The 16,229-nt window shown below is 31.5% G+C and overlaps 4 protein-coding genes across 6 annotated transcripts; 2 read left to right on the top strand and 2 right to left on the bottom strand.

The window, feature by feature from the left end:
* The first annotated feature begins 750 nt into the window (after nt 1–750).
* Nucleotides 751–2,173, top strand: LOC126853502 (signal peptidase complex catalytic subunit SEC11A). Its single transcript, XM_050599317.1, has 4 exons — nt 751–982; nt 1,066–1,175; nt 1,684–1,833; nt 1,915–2,173. The coding sequence occupies exons 1-4, from the start codon at nt 935–937 to the stop codon at nt 2,147–2,149; spliced, it is 543 nt and encodes a 180-aa protein (XP_050455274.1). The 5' UTR covers nt 751–934; the 3' UTR covers nt 2,150–2,173.
* A 1,281-nt stretch (nt 2,174–3,454) lies between these two features.
* Nucleotides 3,455–6,933, bottom strand: LOC126853458 (probable cytochrome P450 304a1). Of its 2 annotated transcripts, none has more exons than XM_050599242.1 (7): nt 6,520–6,933; nt 5,913–6,164; nt 5,518–5,690; nt 5,188–5,442; nt 4,522–4,811; nt 3,994–4,250; nt 3,455–3,818 (listed from the first exon to the last, which is right to left on the bottom strand). In XM_050599242.1, the coding sequence occupies exons 1-7, from the start codon at nt 6,608–6,610 to the stop codon at nt 3,640–3,642; spliced, it is 1,497 nt and encodes a 498-aa protein (XP_050455199.1). In that variant the 5' UTR covers nt 6,611–6,933; the 3' UTR covers nt 3,455–3,639. The 2 variants fall into 2 exon arrangements, with proteins under 2 accessions (XP_050455199.1, XP_050455198.1); XM_050599241.1 differs by having other exon boundaries at nt 5,173–5,442; nt 6,520–6,792.
* Nucleotides 6,934–9,665: 2,732 nt separating this feature from the next.
* LOC126853463 (TELO2-interacting protein 2-like) lies at nt 9,666–12,935 on the bottom strand. The gene is given in 8 exon segments (XM_050599248.1): nt 9,666–10,065; nt 10,155–10,361; nt 10,444–10,605; nt 10,727–10,855; nt 10,926–11,235; nt 11,237–11,628; nt 11,872–12,095; nt 12,843–12,935. Coding segments are annotated over 6 exon segments (1,305 nt in total). The 5' UTR covers nt 11,461–11,628; nt 11,872–12,095; nt 12,843–12,935; the 3' UTR covers nt 9,666–9,792.
* LOC126853460 (abl interactor 2) lies at nt 12,652–16,150 on the top strand. Of its 2 annotated transcripts, none has more exons than XM_050599244.1 (5): nt 12,652–12,781; nt 13,210–13,875; nt 14,310–14,636; nt 14,769–15,026; nt 15,190–16,150. In XM_050599244.1, the coding sequence occupies exons 1-5, from the start codon at nt 12,769–12,771 to the stop codon at nt 15,351–15,353; spliced, it is 1,428 nt and encodes a 475-aa protein (XP_050455201.1). In that variant the 5' UTR covers nt 12,652–12,768; the 3' UTR covers nt 15,354–16,150. The 2 variants fall into 2 exon arrangements, with proteins under 2 accessions (XP_050455201.1, XP_050455202.1); XM_050599245.1 differs by lacking the exon at nt 12,652–12,781 and adding an exon at nt 12,848–12,996 and having other exon boundaries at nt 13,207–13,875.
* Nucleotides 16,151–16,229: the final 79 nt, after the last annotated feature.

Raw genomic sequence — 16,229 nt, 5'->3', positions numbered from 1 at the left:
TCATATTTTCTTAAATAAATATTGCAAATTTACAAATAGAACATTAAAATAACGCAAGGAATCATATAAAAATATAAAAAATATTTTATATAAAAAATGAAATTAATAAGTAATAATATTAAATGTCTATTACATTACAATATATTATTTTTGTATTTATAATAAACACAGATAACGTTTATAATTTTTATTTTATTTATACGCAAATTGATATATATTTTGATTAATTTACAATTAAAGTGTGTATAATGTGTCAAATACAATATAAATAAAATACAATATAAATTCTTGGTCAACAATTTTAATTATAATACACACTATATACACTTGACATTTTCAATTTATTTTTACTTTTTAAAATGTTTTAAACGTTTAAAAATGAATGAATGACATTTGAATTGATCAAATATCGAATTTATATCGATATTTACGTCATGTTGTCAGTAATGATGCGACGCATGCGCTGTAGCATTCAAAATAAATAAATAAATAAATAAATAAATATATATATATATATATATATATATATGATATATATATGATATATGATTTGATGCAATGCTTATTGGCCAGTTGAAAGCCCTTTGATTGATCAATCACTGGTTATCCTAGACACCGGTTGATATGAATGGTTGTGACAAAATGAATTTTTCCACGTAATAAAGTTGATCAAAGTTAACAGGCTCTTCTATCTAAGCTTTGTGTTCTATGATTCAAGTTTGGCACTCCGACCGTTCCGGTTCTATCGATTCGCCGTTCCCTGTTCATTGTTTATGTGACGTGGTGGTGATGATAGCCGTGGTGAATCTCGGTGCCAATGGTGGACATATTTATATGTAATCTGTGGTAGATACAGGGTGCCGGTTGTGTTCGAATCAACGAAACTGGAAATTTATTTTTTTCGATTCATTGTAGATTTTCGCAAACTCTCACCATGTTGCAATCGATATTCGATGACGTGCGACGTATGAATAAACGCCAGGTAAACTTTTTCCTTCAACGACGATCGTTAGCGTATCAGAGATCGCATATGGTGGCTATATATCAATATTCTCTGATTTTTAGTTTCTGTATCAAGTACTGAGTTTTGGCATGATAGTTTCGTCGGCCCTGATGATATGGAAGGGTCTGATGGTCACTACCGGTAGTGAAAGCCCTATCGTGGTGGTATTGAGGTAAAAATAGACCTAAATCTAACCTAGTTTCTCTCTCTCGATTATATATCTGAATAATTTTTGAAATAATTAATTGTCCTTTATCGTTAAGAGTTTGCTAATTTGTAATTGGTACTACCTACTTCCATTGACAATACAGGATGTTTCTAAAGTGACTATCTATTTTATGGAATGATAATCACTGTTCTCAAGGCGATCCATTGCTTCGCAAAACACATTCAAGTATTAGAGATGTTACCTTTAAACCACTTTGGATAATATGATTTCGAAGATCAACTATGTCTATTTCTTTTATGGTATACTTTAAATTTAATGAAACCATAGGCAAAAAATCTAACAGTATTAAATCAGACGAGTTGAAATATAATATCAGAAAACTTGATAACAGCAAATATTATATTATGTATTATATTGGGATAATTCAATAAAGTTACAAAGAGAACATCCATATAGAATAAAATCAATAATGCTTGATAAATATATTGATTTGCACTAATTCTTAACACAGTGGCAGCATGGAGCCTGCATTTCATAGAGGCGATTTGCTCTTCCTCACTAATTATCAGGATGAGCCAGTGAGAGTGGGCGAGATCGTTGTTTTCAAAGTCGAGGGCAGGGATATACCTATTGTACACAGAGTACTTAAACTTCATGAAAAGTAAGATTCATGAATGCCATTTATGAAATACAAATATATTGATAGTATAAAAGGTAAATAAAAAAGATGTCAAATTTCTAGGGGTGACCAAAATAATACGGTCAAGTTTCTCACGAAAGGTGATAACAATTCCGTGGATGATCGAGGCTTGTACGCGCCCGGTCAACTGTGGCTGATGCATAAGGATGTGGTCGGCCGAGCTAGAGGCTTTCTACCATATGTTGGCATGGTCACTATATACATGAACGAATATCCTAAGTTTAAGTATGCAGTATTAGCATGTCTTGGATTGTATGTTTTGGTACATAGAGAATAAAGTTATGCTCTCGATAAGTTGAAACGTTATGTTGTGGCAAATCGTGAATATCCAAGAAAATGCGTGGATTGATTGTTGTGTATATATACACAAGAGTATATATGTACAATAAGAATATTCATATATACATCATTGAATTTAATTAGGAATTACAGAAACATTCGAGTTTAAATGCATTTCTCTGTACATATGCGTATTTGAATCAACAATCCGAAAATGAATTTGAAAACGTTGCTCGAATTATCGTAAATAGATTTACACTCGCGATACTGTCTTGATTTTCAAGATGCGAGATTTGTTTATATGAACGATCAATTCAAGATGTATCATATTTGGATTTGTTTGTAATCACATTATGTAGTTCCAATTTGAAAAGCTATGTACGATATATATACATATTTTGTCTTTGTAATAAAATTGCAATATAATTAACAAAAGGTATTAGTCATATAAACACGCATCTGAAGTGTGAAGTTGACCATTAACCACACTCGAAATTGTTATATGAATTGTACATACATACGCGAAATACAGGATTACATTTATTTCACTAAGCATCGATTAATAAATATTCTACAGGTGGGAAGCAAGCAATTTCGAGTTTTGCGTTTTATCATTCAAATGCAAAAGAAGTATGCAACTTGATTTATTTTTGTTTTATTGAGCCTGACTAGCGATATGAAAATAATTATTTTGAGAACGATTACTACTATTACTATTAATTACAAAATCCAATGTCTAGAATCTGCGAATTATTTACATAAAAAAATTCTTATTTTTATACTGCTCAATCTGGATCACAATTGCGAATTTTTGAGATATCTCAAAAAAGATTGCATTTTGTTTATATGCACCAGAAATATTTACAAGTGTTTTCTAAAATCTTTTAGAATCTTTCAGAAGAGTCGCCTTTTTGGATATTTCTGTATTTCTTCTCTATAATTATACATCACAATCCATAAAAGTGACACTAATCGTCATTGTTGCATGTTTGTAACGTAATTATATGGCGTTTATACAGATACAATAGTTTAGACAAACTCGTTAATTTTTTTCTGTTGAATCTACTTGGAAGAAAACGGCAGTATATTATATAAATATGAAAACTTAATATGAAACAAATAAATTTTGTTACAAGGGAAAATTTCTTTGTTATGAAGGGAAAAAGCACTAAAAACAGATAGTATTCTAAATATTCCAATGTGTGTTTTTGTGAGGGTATATCGATTGCTTTTTAACAAGGCACACTGTAATTATTTTTGTCTCATGAAATAAATTTGTAATGTTTGAATCTCTAACGTAACATATATTACTAAGATCTTTTTATTTTCTACTATTCTACTTTTACATATTACTTTCTTTAATTTTATTCATATAATCTTTTTTTATTGTTTCAGAGTTTAAAATTCACTTTGAATGATTGTATAAATTTTTCAATTACATATATATATTATATATATTTATATCTATCGAATATAGAGAGATAGAAATCAGCGTGCTTCTAAACGTAACCAAAAGTCTTTGGGACTGATGATCAGGCCATTTACCTTGTCCTCGAGATTTGATGGCTCACCCTCAACGAAAAACAAATTAAAATTTTGTACTAAGAGGGCTACCGATTGGAATATATTATATCTGGCATAAGTTTCCCCTGCGCACAGTCGACGACCTATAAAGAAAGAAAAGATTAAATTATTCTTTTATATTATTATTATTATTATTATTATAATTATTATTATTATCGTTATAAATTTAAACTGATATACTCTCTTTTCTCGTACAAAAAATATATAAAAAAATTCTATTAAATTTTTTTCTAGATACATTTACATATATGGACTCACCGAAACCGAAGGGGAGTGTCAAATCTTTACTTAATTGTCCATCTTCCTTCAAAAATCTTTCTGGTCTGAAGTTTTCGGGATCGCCCCACATGTCAGGATCATTATTCATAGCCGCCAAATTGGTGACAATTGGCGTGTTTGCCGGTATCTCATAGCCTCCTAACGTAGTTTTTTTCACGGTTTTATGAATTATGCCGAGCGGGGCGAGTGTCTCGATTCTCATAGATTCACGGATTGCCGCTTCGGTATAAGGTAAACTGAAACAAAAAAGAATACTTTCAAATATCTGTGATTCTTGCTCAATCCAATTCCTGCATGCATTTCAATCAGAATCGAAATATTGCTATGTAAAGTCTCTAAGTGACAATAATAATTTTTTAATCTGAATCCGCGACATATGTATTCAATTGCATGTGATAAATTGTTAAAAAATTAATATTGTTTTAATATTGATAAGAGATCAGATATAATTATCAATATACAATTCGAAAATTAAGATCGTGAACTTTAAATGCATAATTAACTTACTTTATTCTGTCCTCCCACGTGACGAGTCGTCCGGTCCCAACGACACTGTCTATTTCACTCTGGATTTTCTTCATAACTTTGGGATTATGCATGAAGTACTTAATAGCGTGGCTAATAGCGCTTGGTATCGCGGAAAAAGCGGGGAACATCAAATCAACTAGCAAAATGATCAGTTGTTCTTCTGTAAAATTATGCGACTTGTCTTCTTCGTTTAACTTTTTCAAATAAATATCAACGAAGCCCCGATCATCGTTCTCGCTAAGAGTAGCTTTTTGACGCTCTAAACCTTTCTATAAAATCATAGAAGAGCATCGTATCTTTCAAAGGAGTTTTCTATTTATTTTATACGCGATATATAAATATTATACTTAGCAATTTTAGTAAACTCGAAACAGCTTTAGTTTAGTAAAATGATTAGGTATAAGTTTTATATATCACGTTGATATAAAATAATTTAATTTATATTTAAATAAAATATGAGCTAATCATATGCACATACGTATGCTGTTCCTTTTCAATTTAATAGATTGTAAAAAAGTTCTGACAAATTATTAGAGTATTTAAATATGAAATTTAGAAAACTTATGTAGCGATTCAAATGCACATTTAAATCAAAACTATCATACGTAATTGTATTCGACAAAGAAGTACCTTGACAATATCTACCATCGCGTAATTTCCTTTTATATGATTCGTATAGCCAAACATATTGCCAAAATATTTCAAGAACGGATATTGAAAGAGCGCGCCGCCGCTTGGATCATTCGCTTTTTGCATCATTATAGCCGAGCGAGAGAGATGTCTCGAGATATCATGTTCGCTTCTATCAAATCTGTAACCGAACATTACATTCCATATGTTATTAGCTGACGGCGCGAATAAAACATCCGGGAAGAGCGCCAAGTTGCCTTTTATTATTTCCTGCGAAAAAAAAATTATTTTCATTGCGAAAGAACGATATTCGCGTATGTTTATATTTCTTAGGAACGGCCGTACCTTTTCTCCGTCATAAATTGGTCCATTTTTCAAGATATTGATGAACAGAGTCATCTCGTCCATGATTTCACTTTCGAGTTTCTCCTGACGTCGACCGAATCCAAAGTCGCGCATATAGCGAAGAGCGAATCTCCTCTGTTCTTGCCATTGTGGGCCATCGATGAAAAATATACCTGTAAAATTTTACAATATTTATCTTTTACAATATTCATCTCTCGCGTGTTTCTAAGAGAAGTCTATGTTGTTCTTATTTTTTAATTATCTACTGTTATCTACCTGTCGCATAAACGTCAAATATTTGCGGTATATTCAAAGAAACAAAAGGAAATAAAAATTCTCTCCATGCAAAAAATATCGCAATTTATCAGGAAATAAACAATTATGACTCGCATTACCTAGCTCCTTTTTGAAAGCTCGGTCTTTTATATAATCCGCGTTTGTAATTCGGCCGTCGAATTCTTCTCTCGATAATATCTCTTTTATGTTGGCATAATCATTCGCGATCACCACAAAATAATCACCAAAATAACAGCTGAAGAGCTTTGAATTTAATTTCTTTGCGTAATATTCAATAGCCAAATGTATATATTTGTAATTATTCCATAAAAACAACCAGTAAGCTCCTCCTATTGGAATCCTGATAAGACCTGTTGTAAGAATTTTCTAAATAAAAATGATCAGTAACCAACGGTTGAAATATAATAGATCTTCATAAGCAGAATTCTATTGGTATCAACAAGAATATAGTATATATATATTGTATATTATATTTATGTTTAACGAATATTCTTGTTGATACCAATAGAATTCTTTATATTATTTATTGTATAAACTTTTTTTTTCATAATTTATATTATAATGTTTGATCAATATATATAAACAACATTTGCAAGGAAAAATATATACCATTAGAAAAAAATTCAATGTTCGATACTGGAGATTGAAAGAAATCGGAATTGAGAATAAAAAAAGTATTCAAATATAGATTTAATATCGATTTACCTGGAGGTGAATTGGGCGGTTTATCGTAAGCGAATCTGTATAATTTGTACGCCACGAGTAGCACAAGTAACACAATTAAGAGCGGAGACATTTCGGAGAGATCAACAGATACTTACTAAACAATGGACTAAAAGACGGATCACTGAAAGAGTTTAAGAGTCTTATGTTTTTAAAAACATACGGTTGATATCACAAAATTATAGTGTAACCGGTCAAAGATCAAGGCTGTCAGTTATAAATTTTCTTCAATTTAATATCTCTTCTTCGACGATAAATATAGACTAAATAGATAACAAATAATACGATATTATACGTCATTATGATTTTATATCTTCTATTCAAATAACATTGTTCGATATCGAAGCTGATTGGTTACTGTGAGGCGTAATATGAGCAGTAATTAGAATATTATCTACTTTCAATACTTCACCTTCGGATGTTTATGTAATTACAATTTACTTCATATATGAGCAGTAATTAATGCATGTAGGGTATATGAATACGCAATGAGCATTAAGAAACGAGAAATATATATACATAATTATAATACATAACAAATTGAGTTTCACACAATAGAGAAATCACAATATTTAAAAACACGATCTTTATTTTGTATATATAAACCTTTATATTTAAACTAAACTTATATTCTTAAGAAAATATACAATCTTTTATTAAGAGTTAAAACATATATTATGAAATGCTTTTTCAAAATTTTCTAGAAGAAATCTATGCCTTCTATCTGAAAATAAATAAAAAAAAACATTTAATTACTACAGATTATTGAAGCAGTTATTGAAGCATTTTTAAGTTTAATTTACACATTTTTAAGTTTAATTTAAGTTTAATTACTAATTAATTTCAGGAATAAAAAAATTAATCATTATTATTAGCAATTATTTTGCGTCAAAATTTTGTTGACTTTAGTTAGTAGCTTGTAACCAATATTTTTTTTCAGAATATTGTTTAGTTTTTTTAAAATTGCCACATCGATTTTACTTTCAATATTTTTAGTTTCGAACTCTTCGAATTAATTCTATCAGATGTCTTCTTTTTCCAATTTTTCAATTATTTTTGCCACGAAATTATAATTGCTTTTCATAAATCCAAATTAAATGTTGTTAAATATCAGACTTTTTAAATAATTTTTAAATAATAAATATTTTAAGCAAAAATTGGAAATGTATTCAATTACATGCAATAAAATATGCAAAATTTATGTAAATATGCAAACTTTTCGATAATATTCGAAGATTAAATAATTTTTGCAATTTGCATATAATCCGAAGTCTAATCCATCGAGATATAATAGATCTCATTAAGTAGAATTCTATTCATATCATCAAGAATATTTATTAAATATAAATATAATATAAAATATAATATGCATATATATATATATATATATATATATATATATATATATATATATACAGGATGTCCCACCAAAATTGGCCTATTATCTTTTAAACTAAAAGAGATAGATCATAATAAATAAATATATCAAATTAAATAGTTCTGACTGAACTCTCAAACTGGACTCTATTGCGAACATAGTAGTTGCTTATGAAAGTTATCTCTATTGAATGAACGGAATTTCTGATTAGAAATCATTTGATCCTATTATGATTAATGATAATACGATATACGTCAATCTTTAATGTACGAATATAATATTTCTAAAATATTTACATTAAATTATACATCATTGCATTCGTTTCAAACAGCATTACAATTTTTATCATGTCAAAATATTCACATTGTTATAAAAAAATTATATTCATATTTCTCCGTTCGTTAACACAGATAATTTTTAGCAATATATAATATAGATAATTGTAAACAACTACTATTGAACTTACAAGACTTCAGTTTGAATCATTTAATTTGATATATATTTGGTATGTTTATCTCTTTAGTTTATCTCTTATGTTTATCTTTTTAGTTTAAAAAATAAAAAGAAGCCATTTTTGATTAGATAACCCTGTGTATGTATGTAATATTGATGATGAGGTTGAGACCGATGACCTGTTATGATGTCGGATGTTATTCGAAGTCAAAATTAAAAAAATTATTACTCCCATTTGGAACATCCTAAAAAAAGTTCGAAGTGTTAAAAAGTTTGTTTTTTTAAATTCTTCCCATAAAAAAATTCAGACTTGACTTTGGTTTTACAAAAAAAAATTTGGCGTTATCTTTAATTTAATAGCTTTTTATGTATTTTTTTTTTAAACTAAAGTCAAATCTGAATTTTTATCGAAAGAATTTAAAAAGAACATTTTCATAACTCAAACTTTTTTTAGGATTTTCCAAATAGAAGTAACAATTTTTTGAAAATTGGCTTTTTCGAACTTTGACTCTAAATAACTCCCGAATGAGTCAACATATCATTTTCCAGTTTGCGTCAAAATTTTTTTTTATCTTTCAAATGATATACTATATGGGAAGTCCCATCTGAAATTTTTTAGTTACGGTTTCCCTGGGACATTTCCTTAGGGAGACAATTCCCCCAACCCTCTTAAAAGAGTAATTTCTCAAAATGATTAAACACGTATTCGCGATTTTTCATAATTTTGAGCCATTTCCGAAATATAGGGGGTGGAGACAGACTTTACAGATACCCTGTATATAGCGTGTATAGAATGAATGCACATAGCATATATAAAAAGATTTAAAATATATGTAGTATATAATGAGACAAATCTTCATAAGAAAGAGATAAAAAATATATTTTTTGTTCTTTAGCACAAAAAAAAGAACATTTATGCGAGAAGATAATTTAATTCTGTTTTTGCCTTCCAAGATAATTCATTCAATACTGTTTATTTCTATGTATATTTATAACATAGCAGCTTTATAGATAATATTATTACTTGCAATCATTTCATTGTTCTATAAATGCAGCAAATATCATAACGTTTTTAAATTCATTATAAACTGCACACATATATGCAAATATTTTTTGCAAATTATTCATAAAAATTGGATCATTGTATACACACTCTTTTTAATTTGATTCTAGTTTATATATTTTGAGGAAAAAATGAATAATTAAAATAAATATGTAACAAAAATGTTTACTTTATAAATAATTATATATATTGATGATTTTTTTTCATCATAAATAAAATATCTAAGTACCTATTGCATTTTATCTATGTATTATATAGTTTTACATGAAAGAGTAAAATATTTTTATCGGAGCATTCACACACATTATGATATAGAATACACTGTATATACAAATACGCGACTGCATTCGCGTCACATAAATTATTCAAAATACTTGATATCGCCAGCTTGGCAGGCCACCGGCAAGCTACTGCTGAGTACCGAACGCATTCGAACATCGTTCATTACCGCACGGCCTACATTCGGTGAAAGTTGGTATAGCATGCAGATACAATCTTCCAGATTCTGCATAATTGCACGATCGAACACTGGTGTTTCCGTCAAATCGAAATGCAGCTTCAAGAATGCAGTGTAAAGTGGAGTACAGTGGGCTGCCACTCGCAGGCGAAACATCAAGAGGAACGTCTTTGCAGTCTAAGAAGAAAAAATGCGAAATGATCATGTCAATGCTACATTATTTTTTTCATATTATATGACCAAAAATGTTTTAAAATGTATTATACCTCTAATGTTGCCTTCAATGTTCTTAAATCTGTATGATGTTCGCAGTATTCCGCGAGTACGCGAGTGAGAGCTTCGCACCATTTGGCACAGCCTATATTTGTAATGAGTTGAGGTAAACTTGACATGTATGCATGTCGTAATTCGATATTCTGTTCAAATTCCATATTGTCTATTAAAGTGGAAAGAACGTCATCGCGCGTCGTCCACTACAAAAACAAAAGAAAATGAAAGTTACAATGATATCCTATAGGATTCCTGAATGATTTATATTTGTAAAATTAAGCTCACCTCAAATAAATTTATAGTATTATCCCAATGTTCAATAGTAGCTAAAAGACTAGCCATACAGGAATACAAAGGAATAATATATCTTACTTCCTTTTGACGGGATAAAAGTTCCAGAGTGTGATAGATTGCCTTAGCATAGCCAGTATCTATCAGTCCTTTTTTCTAAAATATTTTAATAAAACATAAATAAATAAATAAATAAATAAATAAATATATATATATATATATATATATATATATATATATATAATAAAATATTAGGTAAATCCGTTTTAATAATTACCATATAGGAATGCTGTATAATCTGGTACATACATTCCAGGCCTATCACTACATTGTCAGGAAAATAGTCATCGAGAATGATTAGTGCAGTTGGCAAAACATCTCCGATATGATTAAATAAAATTGGTTTCTATAGAATAGAAGAAAACATAATGTACAAATAATCTAATATAGAATCCAAACTAGAAAATACTATTCACCTCTGCTTCTTGTAAGATCCATCTGTAACATGCCACAGCTGATGGATAAGTTTTCCAGGTATCCTTTAATAACTTAGGTCTTAGCAACAACAATAAGCTAATCAAATTCTCATCTTCTGACAAAAATTGGGAGACATTTTGACAGGAGTACAGATCATAGAAGCCAGCTAGTAATTCCTTGGAAATAGAGACGCACTCAGCTGTATTCCAAATATTCCTCTCATTGTGCTCACCGATAAGTAATAACAAATTCATGCCAAATGTTTTAATTGTCCCTGTGGCGTTGCATAGCTGCAAATGCTTCTCTGCAACTGTTGGAGATATGCTGCAGCATAGACCTGACATTGTGCAGGTTTCTCTCCACAACAAGCCGGTATTCCCTGAAATCCTTCTCTTCGCATGGACGTTCCATCCCGATCGTTCTTTGAGGCGCAAAACTCTTCTGAATCAGATCTATACATGGTGTCCATGAATCATCCTCGCAGAAATCTCCCCTGATCTTTAATGTCTCCAGCTGCTTCAGTAGATTATCCATTTTCGTTACTCAGTTAGATTTTCAAGATTTGATGACTCCAGACCCGAATGGGACACGTTCTTTTGTAGTCGCAATTCTTTCCAGGCGTATCTCACACGCCGAGATTATTTCGCAAATCGTTTCCCGAAATAATTACCTGCCTCAGCTGTTTGAAGGACATTCTGTCATCTGCAAAAATCAAAACCGTTCAACAAGGATCGTCAGAGGTACATACATCAAAATGATTGATCGCCGGGTGAACCAAATTAAGCGAAGTTTCGCGACGAAATAAAATTTCACCTGCCATGCGAAAATGATCCGTGTACAACTCATAGGCGAGACAATAGATTTTCAAAATTGTAACGATTTCGACGATAAGATGCACATATTAATTTGCTCGTATCTCCGTGGGTTTAGAAGAATCGTACTTACCGAGATTGCACCGGCTTCGATTTTTCGGTCGGTCTCGCCTACGGCGTATATGTGACGTGACGATGGGACTGGATGCGACGCAGCAGATACGAACGCGAGGGCGCGAAATTGAGAATTATGAGGATTGCAAATAATTACGGAGATGCGAAAAAATGCATGTATCCCTCGCGAAATAGTCTCGTGCACGGAAATGCTCAGCGTTCCGACATGTCGAGATGATGTATCTATAATATGATATAATTGTACGTATGTGCACAATCAGGCCCATACAGTACCGTTTGTAATTCGCATCGTCGATGCTATAATCGATATGTCGCTGCGATATATCGAGTGTCGCGATTTAAATTCTCGAAACCGTGTTCAAGCTAAAAAGAAATTGACTTCTTTTTCTACATATATATATAGTATATATAATATGTAATATGTATAAATATAATTATACAGGGTGTCGTATTTTAATTTACCTCCAAAAAACTTCTTTATTTTTGTCTAAAGCATTTTGTAAAACAAAAAAAAGTTTTTTTTTTGAGGAGGGGGGAATTAAAATAAGACACTCTGTATATATATATAAAATAAAAAATTATAATATTATACATATATGAATAATAACATTATATACATATACATATAGTATAAAAAATTTGTATGCAAAATAAAAATTCAAGTGCAAAATAGAAATAGAAATTCAAGATTTAAAAATGGAGACTTGACGATATCGATATCGATTATATCGCGATATATATCGCAGCGATTCAATCGTATCGTTCGCACGCGCGCACGATATGTCGCAGCCATCTTGCTCTTCCGTACGCTTTTTTATACGTATATAATATAAATTTCGGGAGTTTCGGTAATTATGAAAATTAATGAGGCTGTGTAGTAGCTGGTAGTTGCAATATGGCTGAGTACCGTTAGTTGATTTTTTTATTCTTTTTATTTATCTCTCTAGATCGTTCGTTGTTTGTACCTACCTTGTATAATCGCGTGAAGAGAGTACATGTACTGTATACATTAATCTATCCCTGAACCACCTCTAGCAGTGTCCATCTTGTTTTCCGTATCCCTTTAGACGCCGCCCCTGTCATAATCTAATTTTTCGCTTCAACTCCTTTCGTGGAGAAGAGAGTGGCAAGTATACTAATTGGTAGAAATTAGCATATCCCCTTGTATACACCTCGAAAACAAAGTAATCGTTTATAGCGATAAAAATATTTTAAAAATTGATGTGTATGCTTGTTCCTTTATTTCATTTAATTATTCCTGTACTTTATTGTTTAAAATAATTATTTATAATATAATTTTTGTGTATAATATTTCTTTTATATTATCTGTGAGAAGGGTCAGGTTCCTATTGTGTATCATCAGGAGTTGGCAGTGATTCTGAAGTCATGGCTGAATTGGCTGCACTTCTGCGACATGAAATTCCTGAGGGAAGAAATAATCTGGCTGACAGCCATACGAATTTGGAGAGAGTAGCAGAATATTGCGAGGCAAACTACTTCCAAGCGGAAAACAAGAGAATTGCACTGGAGGAAACTAAAAATTATACCACACAGTCTTTAGCCAGTGTTGCATATCAAATAAATACTCTGGCTTACAATTTTCTTCAACTGTTGGACTTGCAGACGTCACAGCTTGCTGAAATGGAAAGTCAGATGAATCATATTGCTCAGACAGTCATGATCCATAAGGAAAAGGTTGCCAGGAGGGAAATTGGTGTTTTGACGGCGAACAAGATGACGACTCGTCAGTACAAAATTATTGCTCCCGCGAATCCTGAAAAACCAATTAAATATGTCAGAAAGAGCATTGATTACACAATCTTAGATGACATTGGACATGGTGTACGTAGCTGCGGTACACCACGAAGCAAACAGAGAGGTGGTAGTCAAGGCAGTGTTCAAAGTTTAGGTGCTGCTTCTACAGGTTCAGGCTTAGGTGCTGCTATGGTAGGACCTGCCCCTACCACTAAACCACCTACGCCACCTCAGACAGTGAGAACTGGTAAGAATTATATATATACATATACATAATGTATACAGAATGTTTGATACAAGTTTTACAGTTTTTTCTACAAATAGAAAAATATTGATTTCTTCTCCTATTATCATTTACAAGGATAATCTACATTTATATTACAAATTATCAAACATTGTGTATATACAGGGTGTCCCAGGAGTGCTCTGGGACACCCTGCATAAGTGTTAGAGATTGAACGAGTGCTACACAAACTTGTAAAGGTGTACTTTTTCAGTTGCGGTTATAAAAATATTATAAAAATCATTTCGCTAAGGTATTTACTGCTTTTTTGCTTGCATGTGTGTCTCTTCTTTCTTTTGGCTTCTAAATGTTACACCATTCTACTTGTTACATTCAATGTGTTAAATGTGTCATATGAATCAAAGATATGGCAAATAATATCAAAATTTTTTGTATAGGAACGTTGAGTAAAGGATCGCGCGAGTATAGGACCCCACCAGCTGTAGCTCCACCACAAGTACCTAGTCACTATGCGCCCAACTATCCGCTTGGCCATCCTAGGCGAGATCGTGGTCCAGGATACAGCACTCTACCATTGCATGCTCACAATACGTCCCATGCGAGCCACAACGCCAATCATAACGCGCACACTAATACCATCAATCAACATACTGTGCCACAAGTGGGAACGGTACATCCTCTACAGAGTCATCCGCAGACGCCACCACCAGCACCACCTAGTGTTACCGCGGGCTATGCGCAGGAGCAACATAACAGTATGCCTCGTAAGTAACAAAATTAATATAGATATCGCGATTAATATTAATAATATATAATATGGACGTATATACTATGTAACATTGTATAATTCTGACATATATTGCGCTGTTTAATATATTATGATTTTTTGCCACTAGCTCCACCCTCGCCCTTGGTCGGATTAAGCGGCGACATGACAGAATATACTGGACATCATACTCTACCACACAGATTATCGCATCAGATTAGTCGTAGCAGCGGCGCGAATAGTCCGCCCTTGCCGCCGCCTCCACCACCGGAACAGGATGAACATCCACAATTCGGCAGACCAACTCCATCCTCTGGTGCTATAATGCCGATCGTGCCGGATGAGGAAGATTTGCCGGGATGGGTGCCAAAAAATTATATTGAGAAAGGTAGAGTCTTATCTTTTTTGTTTTCATTGTTATAAACAAAATTACATTTATTAATATTACAATATCAAAAGAGAATGAAAAAGAGTTATTTGGTACATATAAATATAAAGAATGTAATAATATATAACAGCAACATATATGACAAAAGATAACGTCATTGCAGTGGTGGCCATTTATGATTATTATGCGGATAAAGAAGACGAGTTAAGTTTTCAAGAGAGTTCTGTGATTTACGTGCTCAAGAAGAATGATGATGGATGGTGGGAGGGGGTGATGGACGGAATAACAGGATTATTTCCGGGCAATTATGTCGAACCATGCGTATAACTACATGCAATAATTGGATATATCAAAATAACTATCGAAAGACTGCAATTTTTAGACATTTATCATACATGTACATGTTATTCATTGCATTTATATTAATTATCAATATTGCGATAATGTAAACGAAAGTTACTCATCTCATTTTTCCATATTAACAAATCATTCTATTGATTTGCATTTATAAGTATATGGGAGACAATCTTTCAAAGCTCATTGAAATGTTAAAAATATGATTTTTGTTGTATTTTTTATACGCATTATTTTATAATTTATTGACAAATGTACAAAAAGAATTCAAATTATTTAAATATCAATGTTCTATACAAGTGATACTGCATTTGAACGCGTCAATCAATAATCTGCATACGATGCAGTAGTCTGTGCAAAAAGAGAGAATCCAAAGCATAAAGCTTCCTTTATAGATTTTACGTCATTTCTATAGCTTATTCACATCCTCTCGATTCTTGCCACGGCTACAATCGTGCGAAATGCCAAGTGCTAGTTGATCATCACAATGTAATATGTAGGATAAAGAAGAAATGATGATAAAGCGTTTGATTGTCAACAAAAGTAATTTAGTCAAGAGTTTTGAATCAAATACTAAGAAATTAAATTTTTATATTAACGTAAAAAAAATGTATTTTTCTGCATTTTTGGTATTTCTTCGCGGGAATAGATATTGAATTATATAGTAGTGGTATTATATTCTATTAAATATGTATCTCTCCTCCTTATATATGTGTATATATATCTATGTATAAGAGATTGTATGTTGCAATAGAGATCTTTTACCTGTATGAGTCTATTTTCCATTTTTATTTACAATATGATCACGCATGCAATTGTTAAAACAGAAATTTCAGACGAGAGTTGCAA

Source organism: Cataglyphis hispanica, chromosome 12 (genome assembly GCF_021464435.1).
Source record: "Cataglyphis hispanica isolate Lineage 1 chromosome 12, ULB_Chis1_1.0, whole genome shotgun sequence".
Lineage (NCBI taxonomy): Eukaryota > Metazoa > Arthropoda > Insecta > Hymenoptera > Formicidae > Cataglyphis > Cataglyphis hispanica.
The sequence above is the reverse complement of the archived record's forward strand: the minus strand, read 5'-3'. Positions and strand labels throughout refer to the sequence as shown.

Excerpts from the sequence above, each read along its gene's own strand:
- LOC126853502 (XM_050599317.1), top strand. The coding sequence starts at position 935 with ATGTTGCAATCGATATTCGATGACGTGCGACGTATGAATAAACGCCAG. Across the intron at positions 983-1,065 it reads GACGTATGAATAAACGCCAG|TTTCTGTATCAAGTACTGAG; the intron begins GTAAACTTTTTC and ends TCTGATTTTTAG. Across the intron at positions 1,176-1,683 it reads CCTATCGTGGTGGTATTGAG|TGGCAGCATGGAGCCTGCAT; the intron begins GTAAAAATAGAC and ends TTCTTAACACAG.
- LOC126853458 (XM_050599241.1), bottom strand. The coding sequence starts at position 6,610 with ATGTCTCCGCTCTTAATTGTGTTACTTGTGCTACTCGTGGCGTACAAA. Across the intron at positions 4,251-4,521 it reads ACGTGGGAGGACAGAATAAA|TTTACCTTATACCGAAGCGG; the intron begins GTAAGTTAATTA and ends TTTTTGTTTCAG. Across the intron at positions 3,819-3,993 it reads GACACTCCCCTTCGGTTTCG|GTCGTCGACTGTGCGCAGGG; the intron begins GTGAGTCCATAT and ends CTTTCTTTATAG.
- LOC126853460 (XM_050599244.1), top strand. Across the intron at positions 13,876-14,309 it reads ACCTCAGACAGTGAGAACTG|GAACGTTGAGTAAAGGATCG; the intron begins GTAAGAATTATA and ends TTTTTTGTATAG. Across the intron at positions 14,637-14,768 it reads GCAACATAACAGTATGCCTC|CTCCACCCTCGCCCTTGGTC; the intron begins GTAAGTAACAAA and ends TTTTGCCACTAG.